The sequence below is a fragment of the Ranitomeya variabilis genome, chromosome 7 (assembly GCF_051348905.1).
Source record: "Ranitomeya variabilis isolate aRanVar5 chromosome 7, aRanVar5.hap1, whole genome shotgun sequence".
In the NCBI taxonomy this organism is placed as follows: domain Eukaryota; kingdom Metazoa; phylum Chordata; class Amphibia; order Anura; family Dendrobatidae; genus Ranitomeya; species Ranitomeya variabilis.
This window is the reverse complement of record NC_135238.1, coordinates 35,859,692-35,874,477: the sequence shown is the minus strand read 5'-3', so window position 1 is coordinate 35,874,477 and position 14,786 is coordinate 35,859,692. Positions and strand designations below refer to the sequence as shown.

Here is a 14,786-nt window from a genome sequence, read left to right as displayed (position 1 = left end):
TTAAAGTTCTGACGAAAGGAAATCAATAAAAATGGTGATTCACCTGTTTTTTTTTTATTCCCAACCAGACATGTGACAAAGAATTCACTGTCGACAGTGACGCCATTACAGGCGTGACAGGATCATAAATGAGTTTAAAGGAAAACTCCAGTTGTCACGTAATTTAACAATTATCTTCCCGCCCCCCAAAAATAAAAAATATCCAAATATATAAATCCCAATTATTTTATAAGAAGGGTCACATGATGCAACATTTCCTGTTAGGTTACATCCATGTCAATGCTCGCCCCCACTGCTTTTGTCATCAGGTGGTGCCACTCCTTTGTTGCGGGCAATGCGGCGCAAGAGTTTTACAGCTGTTTGATATTCTGGGACTTATGGTGTCATCCAGGTGGGGAGCTTGAGGATTAATTCCTCAACTTGGTCATCTCAGAAATTCTCTTCCGTAAGCCTTGGGCTGAGCTCACGCTATATAAACCCCAGCTCCCCGCCTCCAGTTGCCAGTTATAGGTTATACCTGGCCCTGGTTCAGTCCTTTTTCTCTACTGCCTGATCCAGTGTGTTATTCTGCTGCTGACTTGAATTGTTTTGACCTTTGCCTGACAATTCTGACTTCTCTGGTTTGGACCTGGTTTATACTACCCTTCTCCGCCAACCCATTCCACTGGCCAGCAGGCACTCCATGGATCCAACCAAGGGGGCCACATACAAGTCCTGATCCCTATATAGGGATTAAACGCCTGTCCATGCAAGCCCTAATAAGAGCTGCCAGGCTACCACAAAACTATCTACTTTACATGGTACTGTTCTAAATAATGGTTAGAGTGATCTCATCTTTTGGCCAGAGCTACAAGGGTATCTTCCCTCTCTGGAAGACTGCCCTGTCTAGTTACACAGACAACCCATTGATTTGGGCCACATTCAGCGACAGATTACAGCTGATTACTGTGGATCGAAACAAGGGGGACACTTTGTGACCTGCTTATTGTCAAGAGACCCTTCTAAAATGTTTTAGTTGTCTAACGTAGAGGATGCTTTTCAGTAGTAGCTGCGCCCAATCTACAGATCAATGTGTAATCCTAATGTGATGTACTACTTGGTTCTTGCAACTTTGGGTTCTTCCCATAGAAGTCGTACAGGAGGTAACCACTTCAAGCTTCTACAATGTAGAACCCATACTGTAATAACAAATATTGGAAGCAAAAAGCTTATATAATAAACAGGCAATAAGAATTTGAGAAAAATATTTCATAACATTTTTGAGTAGTCGTCCTGATATTTTGAAATAATTCGATGGTATTAAGCATGATGACTTAAGGATTTGGGTTTACTTTAAGGTATTGCAGTCAGACTCGCGACACTAGGGCCAATCTCTGAGACGTTCATATATTTCTGGCACTTGATGGTTTATAGGAATTATTCATAATTGCAAATAAGGATTAAAAAGCCCTCACCTTATATAACCCAGTTTTAAATGACATTGGAACATCAGAAGATAGTTAATAAGATGGCTTAGTGGAGAACACTGGGAGGGAGACTCATATGAAAGGAGACAAATAGTTAAGAGTCCACCTCCCTTTGTTGTATGTGACCTTTGTAGTTTTCATTAGTTCTCCCAATACAGGCATCCAGTCCATTCTTTCGTGGTAGACAGTTTTAACTTCTGCGCCTGACATCCTCATCAAGGCATCCTACTTTGGGATACGTCATGGGGCCTAGTAGATACTAGGGTTGTCCAGGATAAAGGGACGAAAAAGTGAAGACCGGCAGGCACGGAAGAAAAACTGGACACCGAACCACAACATCGAGATTGAAATTGCTTATATTTATATTTACGCCAATATAAAGAAAAGTCAAAGCTTAACTAAACTAAACCAACACCCAATGCAAGTTATTTGTGGTTTCTTCTAGACACAGCACCATTCTAGATTGCTCCTTCACTTCATCAAGACTATGTTACGATACCACACAATGGAATAAAAAATTCTGGCAATGCGTTGCAAAGTGTGCTGTGTAGTAGACAATAGTTAGACCAAGTTCTATTTTATGTCTTGCAAATTGAAGGAGTGATCTCCTAAATGAAACCTTATACTTTTTCCCCAGGAGATCCTGAGTGACTCTTCCTCCATGATCGATTTTCACGCTCTGTGATCTCAGCGGCCTCCACCTGCTCGTTTTCATTTTGGAGAGCATAAATGGAAGGCAGCTGATTATAACAGGGATTGTCAGAGTAGATGAGACAGAAGCTACAGGTAGCCTGGAGGTAACACAATTTGACTGAGAGAACACATATTTCACATACTCCAGAGATCAGCGTTCCGCTTCAACTACGTGAAGCTCTTCTACAACAATATTGACTTAAACAGCGACAATGAATTTGTTGATTCTGAACTCTTCGGCAGAAGTAATCCTTCACCGCAGAAGTTTGTCTCCAATTCTGCTGATCTATGAATAACGAACCCAGAAGACTTTTCCATGTTTGCTTAACAAAGTCTTTACAAAAGCATCTTGTGAAACGGAAAGGAATAAAGAATAGATATTCCGACAAAATTAAGTTACATGTAACCATGTTCACTGGTTGATGGTGTGATGTAGTCCTACATTGCAATCATTGGGTGGTCATGGTGAGGCAAGGATGAGGCAGAAAACCACAAGGTTATGTAGGTTAGTAAGGCTTTAAATTTGACTTGTTTGATAAAGGCCATAGACCTACAAAAAAACATCCAACCATTATCAATCAACGATGAATGTTTATAGTCAACATGAATACAGCAAAGACTTGTCTGGCTATGTAGTTATCTAGGACAACTTGGCCACATCTCAGACACCTGGCTATGTGGTGTTATGCCCCATCTCATGATCATCACCCTAAGGGTGCATTTCCACTGGCTGATTTCTAGGAACACTTGTTTCCTGATAATTCGCTAGTAGCAACCAGTTGCCAATCATCCAACAAACGATCTGAACGCTCTTTCATTGATTATTAAGCTTGCTTGAAAGCACATTGAACTGCGCAAGACAGGGCATGTGCTGCTGAGAACAAAGACAGCCTATGCGCTCAAAATCATCTATTACCGATCTCGTTTTCAGCGCCTCGGAAGTGTGGTTGTCCCGCATAAATAGGTTCTTATCACTAAATGGTCACTGGTATTTTTTTTTTTATTTTAGGATTTTTGCTACTTCTTTTTATTTATTTTTTTCTGTTTCAAAATGTCAGTAGACATTACTGGAACTTATTCAAATTATGTAAATTACATTTTTTTTTAATTATTTTAATATTTAGATCAATAACCTTAACCAGTTTTAAAAAGTTAACCCTTCACTTTGTATTCTTATAAATATTACTTTTTTAACCCGACAACAATAACAATACCCCGACTTGTTTTCTTAACTCTGCTCTTATCTTTCTTGTGTATTTAGCATAAGAGAGGCAAGGAGCCGAAATAATGGCCATCACAGACAGGCAGATATCTCACTGACTTTGAGGACCATGGGTGGGAAATTAATCTCGGGGCCTCGTGTAATCACCATCCCTCCCTTTCAAGCGGAGAACAAGTTTGAGTTCACAGGTCAGATATTAATAACATATGTAGAAAATTAATTATCGACAGAGTCTAAGGAAGTTTATTAACGTCCATAAAACAATTTGTAGATTGAATCCTCGTGAAAGACAATCTACTCTGTCACCGGTATTAACCATATAGATTACAAGTTCTGGGAGATATCTAACCCTACACGGCCCAAACTTGGCATTGTCCTGTAACATTGGATCTGTATATGAATGTTTACTAATGATATCTTCTAGAAAACACAATGGTCTTTCTCTGGGTCTAATATTTTAACCAATAGGGACCATGGTCCATTTTTTTTTTAACCTGGCTGGTGTGGTAGAGGGAGCTCCTGATTGAGTGACAGTTCAGGTAAGCAAGATCTCAGTTGAGGTGAGGCTGAAGCTGGCCAGGATTAAGATCCAACAGCTAGCTCCAGCGATCTTGGCCAGCCTTCGTGTAAGGCTATGTTCACACGATCCTTTTTTCACTGCGGATTTTTCAGGTCCTTTTTTGGGAAAATCCGCAGTGAAAACCGCGGTGCTTTTCACCGCGGATTTCTGTCCTTTTTCTACTGCGGATTCCACTGCGGGTTTCCAACTGCAGTTTCCTATTGGTGCTGTTGGAAACCCGCAGCGGAATCCGCAGCAAGAATTGACATGGTACTTCTTTTTTTCCGCAGAAAATCCGCGCGGATTTTCCTGGGGAAAAAAGGATCGTCGGCACAGCGGGTTTTGTTTTCCATTGGGTTACATTGTACTGTAACCTGCATGGAAAAAGGATGCGGATCCGCAGCTGCAATTCCGCTGCGGATCCGCAGCAAAAACCGCACCGTGTGAACATGGCCTCATACTTGCAAGCTCAGTAGGAAAGAGCTTGTAAGTAATGATCATGTTTGGCGACCTGGACAAAGAGGAAGCTGATGACATAGTGTTTTTGAAACTATTTAGTACAGCGCATTCTATGGATGATGTTCAGGCTGACTCGGACAAACTAATTGTTCGGGCATCCATGTGGTATATGGGGTTTTAAGTAGATAAATGAAAAGTTACGCAAATAGGAAACAATAACATGTGCAACATATTAGGACTGATCATTCTCTGATAGGCGTCGTATGTTCTAGGGAATGTAGACCTAGGAGAGTCACTTGTCTGGATGTACTTGTAGATCACAACGGCTTCTAAAGCCAGTAGGACATTCTCATGTATTAAAAGAGACATGGACTCGCGGGACACAGACATGATACTACCACTTTACAAAGCGTTAGTCAGGCCTCAGCTAGAATACGCAGTTCAGTTTTTAAAAGGTTTCCCTAAAGTTAGAAAAAGTACAAAGACGAGCCACAAAGCATGGAGGAGCTAACTTATGATGAAATACAAAAATAATTACATTTGCTCACACGAGAAGAGAAGTCTAAGGGTTGACATGATTATCTTTTACTAGTACATAGACGACCCATACAAAATATATGGTCACAACCTGTTTTGTGTAATTCCCCTTAAAAGACAAGAAGGGGTTTCTTCCCTCTGAGGAAAAGTAAGGTTTAATCTCCAGTGGAGACAACACTTCTTAACCATGAGAACTATTAATCTGTGGAGCAGCCTAAAGGTGCTTTCACGTTGCGTTTAGGCACCCATTCTGTGGCGCGTTGGGGCTTACATCCGAACCTCCTGCAAAACGGGATTTGGAAGTATGCACCGAAGGGAACATAGTCTATAATGGTTCTGAATGGGTGAATGTGCGCTCTGTCGTGCATCACTTTCTAGCGTGTACACCTATTGGAGACAGTCTACGATGTCCGGGTGTCCACCTCCAGCAGGTGTATACGACTGAAAATGATGTACTGCAGAGCACACGTCCCTCCTGTCAGAACCATTATAATCTATGGTCCCGTCGGTGCATACGTCCGAATGTCGTTTTACCGGGCGGTTCGGACGTAAGCCCCAACAGGCCACTGAACGGGTGCCTAAACAAAATGTGAAAGCACCTTTAGACTGCTCCACAGATTAATAGTTCTCATGGTTAAGAAGTGTCTTCTCTGGAGATTGAACCTTTCTTTTCCTCAGAGGAAGAAATCCTTTCTTGTCAGGAGCTGGTCACAGCAGGAACTGTTGATGGCTTCAGAAACAAGGGCTTACATGATTTTTTTTTTTAGAAAAAAACACCCAAATTCTTATGTAAATGTGTGAATGAATGTCGATCCAGACGATCAACACTTGGGATCAAGAAGGAAAAAACTTGCTCTTTAGGGAAGAGTGGATCATGAATTATGGTTGTACCTATTTTTTCCATCCCTTGGTTGAATTTGACGGACATGTCTTTTTTTTTTTTCAACCGTACTATGTCAACTATGCTGACCGGTTCCCTTTAACGTGGATTTAAACTAAGCTTATTTCATCGTTTGGCTTGCATTCCGGAGAGATTGGTACCGGAGACGTCTGCGTTACATATCCACTATGGCAGGAAATGGGAGCGAGCGGTTTGGAGAGCATCAGGCACCTGTGTGTCTGTCTTTTCTTCTAATCTCATCATCGCGTATCACTTTGTGAGCCATTCCCCATTCTTGTAAACAGTCGACAGGGAGTGGTTAGCGATCGCTGCCAATTGAGGCTGAAACTTTGTGAGCAGCGTATGGGTTGGAAAACAAGTGCAGCTCGCGTGGAGATGTTTTACCAGCAGCATGCAACAATCAGCTCTGCACTGCTCGGAAACAGCGAGGAGGACACAGTCCACTCAGGAAACGAATCCATTTCCTTCCTATATGAAACTTAATTTCACAGCAGAGACTTGGAGCATGAGGAGCGCTCAGCACAAGGTAGGAGATCACTCATGGCCGTCTTGCAGTAAATCACCCACTCGTTAAGGAACGTGCGGCATGTCAGTGCGATAGTATTATCTATGGACTTTCTAGAAGCACCAAAATCCCAACAGGATTTAGGAAAATTTCTAGTTGTATCAGATCGGACGGAATATACACCGATTCGTTCTACGATCGAATTGTATATCAAGGGAGGGAGATCATAGTAATTCAAGTAAAAGGAGCTGAGCTGCAATACCAGGCACCGCCTATGGAGCAGAGTGGTGCTGTATCTGTCAGGAAGCAGACATTTTATTTTTCTATTCTCATGAAAATCCTTTGCGTAACGTAGTTTATTAATGTAATTTATGACGGCCAATTATGTAGTAATGTCTTGTAAAACGCCTTCGTAAAAATATGATTCTACTCGTCAAACGATTTGGAGAATTTGCAAAAAATTAACTTGACTATAATTTTTTTTGGACCACCGACATTTATTTTTATTGTAATCGTTGATATAGCGCCATTAATTCCAGGGCACGTTACAGACTTCATCGCTGTTCCCATTGAGGGTCACAATCTACATCCCCTATCAGTATGTCTTCGGAATGTGACACGAGGAGAGCATACAAACTCCTTGGAGATGTTGTCCTTGGTGGGAGTTGACCAACCACCGAGCCACCGTGTTGCCTGGGACCCTAGTTACTGATTTTTGCCATACGCTCTCTATATTCCTTGACAATGACAGACATTTCTCCCGACACTTATACACAGAGGCAAATAATTCAAGAGGAATGAAGCTTCTGGACACCTCTGGTGGCAGCTTATCTCTTGAGCACACAATTCAATGTGTCCGATACTTTTTCCCTCCTGACATCATCTGTTTGAGGAGAGTCAAGAGACACCCGTGCACAAAAGATAGTTGGCCGATGCTTCTGAAATCAGACTTCAGACAAATTTTCTATAACGTGTTAGTTATTCATTATCTCAACACTGATAGAAGGGAATTTCCATGGTTTCTCACCACTAGGATATAAATAATCACACTCGTCTCCTTCAGTCTAGAATCATCCACTGCTTTCAAGTTGTTTTTTTTTTTTGCACAGTATATGATCTACATGTGTAATTATTTTTTTGCATGTTTTTTGTTGCGGTTTTGGCATGCTATATTTCTCTTGTGCATGCTAATAAAGTTTAGCGTTGAAAAAAGTCCTATTCTATAGAATTAGGTTTTGGCACAAAAAAAAACACAACAAAACCTGATACCTGTTTTTTTGTTTTGTTTTTTTCATTGTTTTCTTCATCACCCATTCATTTCAATGAGTGAAAAAAGCTAAAAGAAGTGACATGCTCCATTGTGCAGAAATTTTTTTTTTTCAGATTTCTGAAATCTCATAGACTTTGCTAGTACTGTGAAACACAGCTGAAAATTTGCATTTAAAAAAAGCACTGCAAAATCGCCAAGTGTGAACTTAGCCTACGAAATCTGGTCCACACCATTCCAGGAAACAATTGATATGTAATTTTGAAGCCGAGGTGTGTCAATCCTTTAATCCTTTCCACGAATATCTCCCTTTGTAAGGCTACGTTCACATTTGCGTTGTGCGCCGCAGCGTCGTCGCCGCAACGCACCACGCAAACAAAAACGCAGTTGCGTTTTGAACAAAAAAAATGCAGCGTTTTGCGCCGCATGCGGTTTTTTTGCATTGAGTCATTCTTCATCCCCCCCCCCAAAGTCTAGACAATGTTTTGCATTTTTTATTGGAAAATGCATGCGTCGTACAACGCACCACGACGCAAGTACTTGCGTCGTCTGCGTTGTCAATACAAGTCAATGGGAAAAAAGGCGCATCGACGACGCAAACACGACGCATGCGTTTTCGAAAAAGTCTGCGCCGCCCAAAAAATGCAACATGTTGCGTTTGCCGCGCCCTGACAGGTGCGCCCTAACGCCGCATGCGGCGTACAACGCACCAAAACGCATGACAACGCATGTACATGCGGCGCCATGCGGCCCCAATGTTAAAGATAGGGCCGCACGACGCATGCGTTTTGTTGCGGCGACGACGCTGTGGCGCACACCGCAAATGTGAACGTAGCCTAATACGTGCAATCAGTGACAAAATTTGCATGCACTTTTGTTCTGGGTGAAATGGTAAAATCCATGGCGCGAGTTCTCAAAAACGGAATGAATTTTTTTCTAATGTATCGGAAACAAAATTGGCTGGAAAATCTGCGCATCACACATGCAGATTTTGTAGCGGAACGGTGATGGGATCCGCGGCAGATCTGGATGTAACACAAGAATTCCACCAATTTCAGCAGTCGCTGTATTGTAGAGGTATTTACCACTAGACGTAATTCTTCTATGGGTAGCGCCATTCAGCCAACAGGGCATGCGGTGGCCAACCTATAGGCGATGTGCACAAGGTTTAATTAGGACTGCCTCGGAGACTCCTATTCTAATTGTTCTACAGTTTTACCCAATGTTCATTGGCGTGTACAAAGCTACTCGGATGTGGATATGAATTTATTAAAGCAGGCAACCAAGTGAGACGCCATGAACAGCAGAACCGGAGGTCAATGTTATTACCGAACATTTTTAGCGCTACATTAACTCTGTGACTTCATGTTCTTTCTTATTTGCAATTTGCATCATTAGTTCTGGCCCCATAAAAGTGTACCAGCCGAACAGGCGAGGACAGGAGTGGTATGTGGGTCAGCGCTGGTTCAGCGGCGTGGTAAAAGTCCCTGTTCTTCCGAGAGATCGCATGGCACAGGTTTCCAAGTACACATGAATTATTGAGCTCTCCTGTTGCATAATTAAATCCCTCATCGTTATATTTCTGCTGCATTTTATTGACAAAACTATATTACAAGTTGGAAATACAAAGCGTCAAACAGCGAAGATGAACTTTCGGGGTTTACCACATGGGTATTATTCGGCTAGGTTCAGCTTTGACGCATTGTCTTGGACATGTAGAACTTGTATTAATAGTAATTGTATTAATTTGAGCTGTAGCTCATTCTTGGCTTAGGAGTCCAGTGGGAGGTCCTACAGGCATTGTCAGCCTTTCAGTGGGCAGAGACATCTGTCAATCGCCAATTAGGACGGCCCGCCGGACCCTTCAGATTAGGATGGCCCGCCGGACCCTTCAGATTAAGACGGCCCGCCGGACCCTTCAGATTAAGACGGCCCGCCGGACCCTTCAGATTAGGACGGCCCGCCGGACCCTTCAGATTAGGACGGCCCGTTGGACCCTTCAGATTAAGACGGCCCGCCGGACCCTTCAGATTAGGACGGCCCGCCGGACCCTTCAGATTAGGACGGCCCGCCGGACCCTTCAGATTAAGACGGCCCGCCGGACCCTTCAGATTAGGACGGCCCGCCGGACCCTTCAGATTAGGACGGCCCACCGGACCCTTCAGATTAGGATGGCCCGTTGGACCCTTCAGATTAGGAGGGCCCGTCGGACCCTTCAGATTAGGAGGGCCCGTCGGACTCTCCAGATTAGGACTGCCCGCCGGACTGTCCTAATCTGAGGAGTCCGGCGGGCAGTCCTAATCTGAGGACTCCTCAGATTAGGACTGCCCGCCAGACTCCTCAGATTAGGACTACCCGCCGAACTCCTCAGATTAGGACTGCCCACCGGACTCCTCAGATTAGGACTGCCCACTGGACTCCTCAGATTAGGACTGCCCACTGGACTCCTCAGATTAGGACTGCCCTCTGGACTCTTCAGACCCAGAATGAGCAAAGGTTCAAGTGAATAAATGGAGATTGTATTGAATTTTTCCCTTCTCTAAAGTCTACATCAACCTACTCAACTCATTTTACTCTAAAATATGGTGTCTGCAGGTTGGACATCATTTTCAGCTCCACGGGTTCTCTTTAATTTACTACTGGCACAATGGATAGATGAAAAAAGATTTTTGATATCAGGTAAAAACACCTGATGAAGTGGACGGTTCGTAACTGAAATTGTAGTTTTCTCAAGGTGAACATTAGACATCTTCTTCATTGGATAATGTGCCGAGTGGACGATACCCTACATCTATCCATTGTGCCATTCCTGACCAAACCCAGATGAGAGAGGTCTGGCAAGCCAATCATCATCAGGTTTATGACAGGTGCTTATGGCTAAGTCTCATCACATCATCATACACCTGATAGTTACCATATTTTCTTCAAAAAAGGCAAGAAGGTGTTACCCCTTAATTGTGTATTTAAATTTACTATTGGAACATCTAAGAACATCCGATTTGAGCCGGACCTCTTTACCACCCTCAGCCCAAAGTCAACTTGACCTTGAGCTGATGACTTGGGAAATCTGAGACTAATTAGTTGCTAGGGACCTGGGGCCCGATAATCACAATAAAAATACCTTGGTTACTATGCAGCGCTTCCCTATGAACCAGTCTGTCTCAAGCGGTTGGTTGCTGCCAAACGCCACAAACATAGATATTTGTTCTGATATCAGAAGAAAGCTTGAGATATGCACATTATTGGCCATATCAATGGAGGAAGCACGATATAAAGACTAGTGAGGCTCCTTCAGGCCCTCGTCGTTCATTACGCCCTCTTTAAGATGCAACGTTATTAAATAGCTACAAAAAGTGCCGCACTCTCTCTGTGGAGGATCTGCTACCCCCATGACACATAGACAGCATGTTGCTAGCAATAGTAATATTCTTTCTAGGTGGCTATTTTTTCTGTTTCCTATTACAAGCTGCAAATACATCAAGAAACTGCTATTCTAACATCTAACTCCATTTATCGAGCTGTTTTCCCCTCTGTAATTAGAATTAATGACCAATAACGATGAATCAACTTCGCCAGCAGACAAATTTGCACAATTAAAGATGACATTTTACGTGAACAACAGGAAAAGGCCTTAACGGGGTGAGGCGGGTTCACTGCAGGCGAAAACCTAGTTTGCATATCACACGGGATTAGATTTGAGTATTCGGCATTATTCTGCTTACATCCCGAGGTTTGTTAACCTGTTGTCTTCTTCTCTCCCGCAGCTCAGCTGGTGACCAGCTAAGAAGCCATCGAATTGTATCACTATGCGGAGTTGTGAAGATTTTAATTATACCGACAACAACCAAGAGCAGCGCTTGTGCCATGATTTCCACCTCGTCCTCTTCATCTTCTCCATCCTCTACCTCATCGTTTGCTTCCCGACCAGTCTGTGCTACAACGTGCAGCTCGTCCTCGTTAATTTATATAACAAAGCAACTATGACTATGCCAGATGTCTATTTTGTGAACATAGCCATCGCTGGACTGATCATCAACGCTGTAGCCCCGGTCTATCTTCTAGGACCAGAGTACACCAAGTGGTCCTTTTGGAGCTTCGGGAATGAGGTTTACATCACATTACTGATTCTCTTTAACGTATCGTCTTTGGTGATCATGTATTCTACGACTTTGCTCAGCCTGGACTATTACATAGAGTGTGCTCTGCCAAGAACGTATATGTCCAGCGTCTACAACACCAAGCATGTGTGTGGCTTTATCTGGGGTGGAGCAGTGTTGACTAGCTTCTCCTCACTGCTCTTCTACATCTGCAATCATGTCTCCACCAAAATCATCGAGTGCTCCAAAATGCAAAATCGGGAGGCGGCCGATGCAATCATGGTCCTCATTGGATATGTGGTGCCAGTTCTTGCAGTACTTTACGCTTTGGTGCTCATTTTGCAGATACGTAAGGAAGCAACTCCTCTTGACCAGGACTCGGGTAGACTGGACCCGTCAGTGCATCGGCTGTTAATTGCCACCGTCTGCACACAGTTTATTTTATGGACGCCATATTATGCCACTCTAATGGTAAACACTTTCACGGACATTCACGTGAAGTCCACTGACCACCGTTTCATGAGGACATTTCACTTCATTGAAGGACTCTCTAGCTTCTTGGCCTTTTCAAGCAGCTTTGTCATACCTCTATTACACAGACATATTAACAAAAGCTTTCATAGTAAATTACAGAGGTTGCTTAAAAAACTGCACTGTGGGGATCAGGGGTGCCCGCACGAGCGCACGGTAGTTCAGCAGGTGATGACTTAAAAACTTAGGCCCCAAATGGTATTACATGTGGTCCTCCACTAATAGTTAGTGAATCAAGGGAGGTATTGTTTTAGCTTTGAGCCTTAGCATGACCACAGATCAATTATCCTAATTCATGTCACCGGATTATCTATACTTGTTTAATCCTAATAATGAAAATCTTTATATACTGACATGTTTAAAACTTGCTACAAGCCCATGGTGGAAAGGGCTAAAAAAAAGCTTACGAGGTGCCAAACCCTTGCGCTCGACCCATCCACATATCCAAGAACTGACTTTCCAATTTTTAAATTTGAAGTTACCGCCAGACATTTCTTTGCAAAGTTTTATTGGCAAAGACGGAAAAAAAAAATAGAAAAGAAGGACATCTCGTGGCTGAACGTTCTCCACGATTAACTGCAAAGCACTTTGATACTGTAGAAAAGTATTATATTCTCATTAACACAGTGTGAAGTTGTCTTATTCTAATGTATGCAACCAGCTTTCTATAGTTTGACTACTAAGTGAAGAAAATGAGCAGATACCCAGTAGTTGTATCAATAACCGGATGAAAGTTGACTTTTTTTTCAGTATTTTTAACAAAACCAGGATAAATAATAAATCATGTTGATGAAGGACAAGTAAGTGACTGTGGATTCAAATGGTATTTATGTAATGGTTATGCCGAAATGTGGGGCACAGACTCACCCCGATCACTCACCGCAGTCTGCTAGGTCTACATTTCATCTATATGAGCTGACATACAAATTACACATAATTCCTCGACCCAGTTATTGCCAGATAACGTTATTACAGTCCCAGGCAGAATGATTATTCTACATTCCTGGTAGAATTCTTGTCTAGCAGTAAATGCCACATGCTTGGCAGCTAGAAAAAAAAATGTAAAATAAACTTCAAAAGCAAAAAAAACAAGTTTTACATGAAGGGTCTGCTAATAAGTCACTTAAGATAAGGATTGATGAACCAAAAAAAAATGTCACCTGTACGCAGACCGGTTTTAGATGAAGTGGGGCCCTGGGCAAAACAGTGGGGCCCCAAATGCTCACATACCATCACACAGAAACATTTCAGTTGTATTTAGGCTATTTGCGCTGAGTTAATCATGTTAAACGAGCGTGATCAACAATATTGAAGTAGTTTGACACTTGTTTCCCAGCCTCTTTACACCAGTTGTGGAAGAATGATGGGCACCGCACGATCACTAGCAGATTAATTGGTCCCCATACAGTATCATGGTATCAGCAGCATATTCGCAGCTTACACCGGCGATGTGCCGCTAAGAACAATGATTGTTGTTCTGGCATGAACAATTCAATCACTTGATGACTAGGCAGCATTTTCATTTAGTATAATGCACCCGATAGTCCTCCGCATAATATAATGCAGCCCATAGTCCTTCATATAGTATAATGCACAGCCCATAGTCCTTAATATAGTATAATGCTCCCATAGTCCTCCATATAGTATAATGCACGCACCATAGTCCTCCATACAGTATAATGTGCAGCCCATAGTCCTTAATATAGTACTATGCACCCCATAGTCCTTCATATGGTATAATGCACAGCCCATAGTCCTTAATATAGTATAATGCTCCCATAGTCCTCCATATTGTATAATGCACGCACCTAGTCCTCCATACAGTATAATGTGCAGCCCATAGTCCTTAATATAGTATAATGCACCCCATAGTCTTCCATATAGTATAATACACAGCTCATAGTCCTCCATATAGTATAATGGTCCCATAGTCCTCCACATTGTATAATGCACCCCCATAGTCCTTCATATAGTAGAATGCACTCCCCATAGTCTTCCATACAGTATAATGCACCCCCCATAATCCTTGATAGAGTATAATACAGCCACCATATAGTACATATAGTATAATGCGCTCCCCATAGTGTTGTATGAAGTACAATGCTGCCCCATAGAGTACGATGGGGCCCCATAGAGTACAATGCGGCCCCATAGAGTACAATGTGGACCCATAAGAGTACAATGCGGCCCCATAGGGTACAATGCGGCCCCCATAGAGGACAATGCAGCCCACATAGAGTATAACGCAGCAGCCCATAGAGTATAATGCAGCCCTCCATAGAGTATAATGCAGCCCCCCCATAGAGTATAATTCAGCCCCCCATAGAGTATAATGCGGCCCTCAACAGAGTATAATGAAGCCCCCAAATAGTATAATGCAGCCTCAGAGTATAATGCAGCTCCATATAGTATAATGCAGCCCCATACAGTATAATGCAGACCCATATTGTATAATGCAGCCCCATATAGTTTAATGCAGCCCCATAGAGTATAATGCAGCCCCATATTGTATAATGCAGCCCCATATAGTATAATGCAGCCCCATATAG

General features: G+C 42.7%; 2 protein-coding genes across 8 annotated transcripts in view; one reads left to right on the top strand and one right to left on the bottom strand.

The window, feature by feature from the left end:
• The window catches only part of GPR146 (G protein-coupled receptor 146), a 65,245-nt gene extending 52,208 nt beyond the window's left edge, over positions 1-13,037 (top strand). For 2 of the 3 annotated variants that reach the window (XM_077274823.1, XM_077274825.1), the window contains exon 2: positions 11,374-13,037. In XM_077274823.1, the coding sequence (XP_077130938.1) occupies positions 11,416-12,417 (1,002 nt within the window). In that variant the 5' untranslated portion in view covers positions 11,374-11,415 and the 3' untranslated portion in view covers positions 12,418-13,037. Of the gene's footprint in view, positions 1-5,708; positions 6,364-11,373 lie in introns of those variants that run through there. The other variant, XM_077274824.1, reaches the window with a different exon arrangement.
• The window catches only part of CHLSN (cholesin), a 251,728-nt gene that overhangs the window by 110,161 nt on the left and 126,781 nt on the right, over positions 1-14,786 (bottom strand). The window lies entirely within an intron of this gene.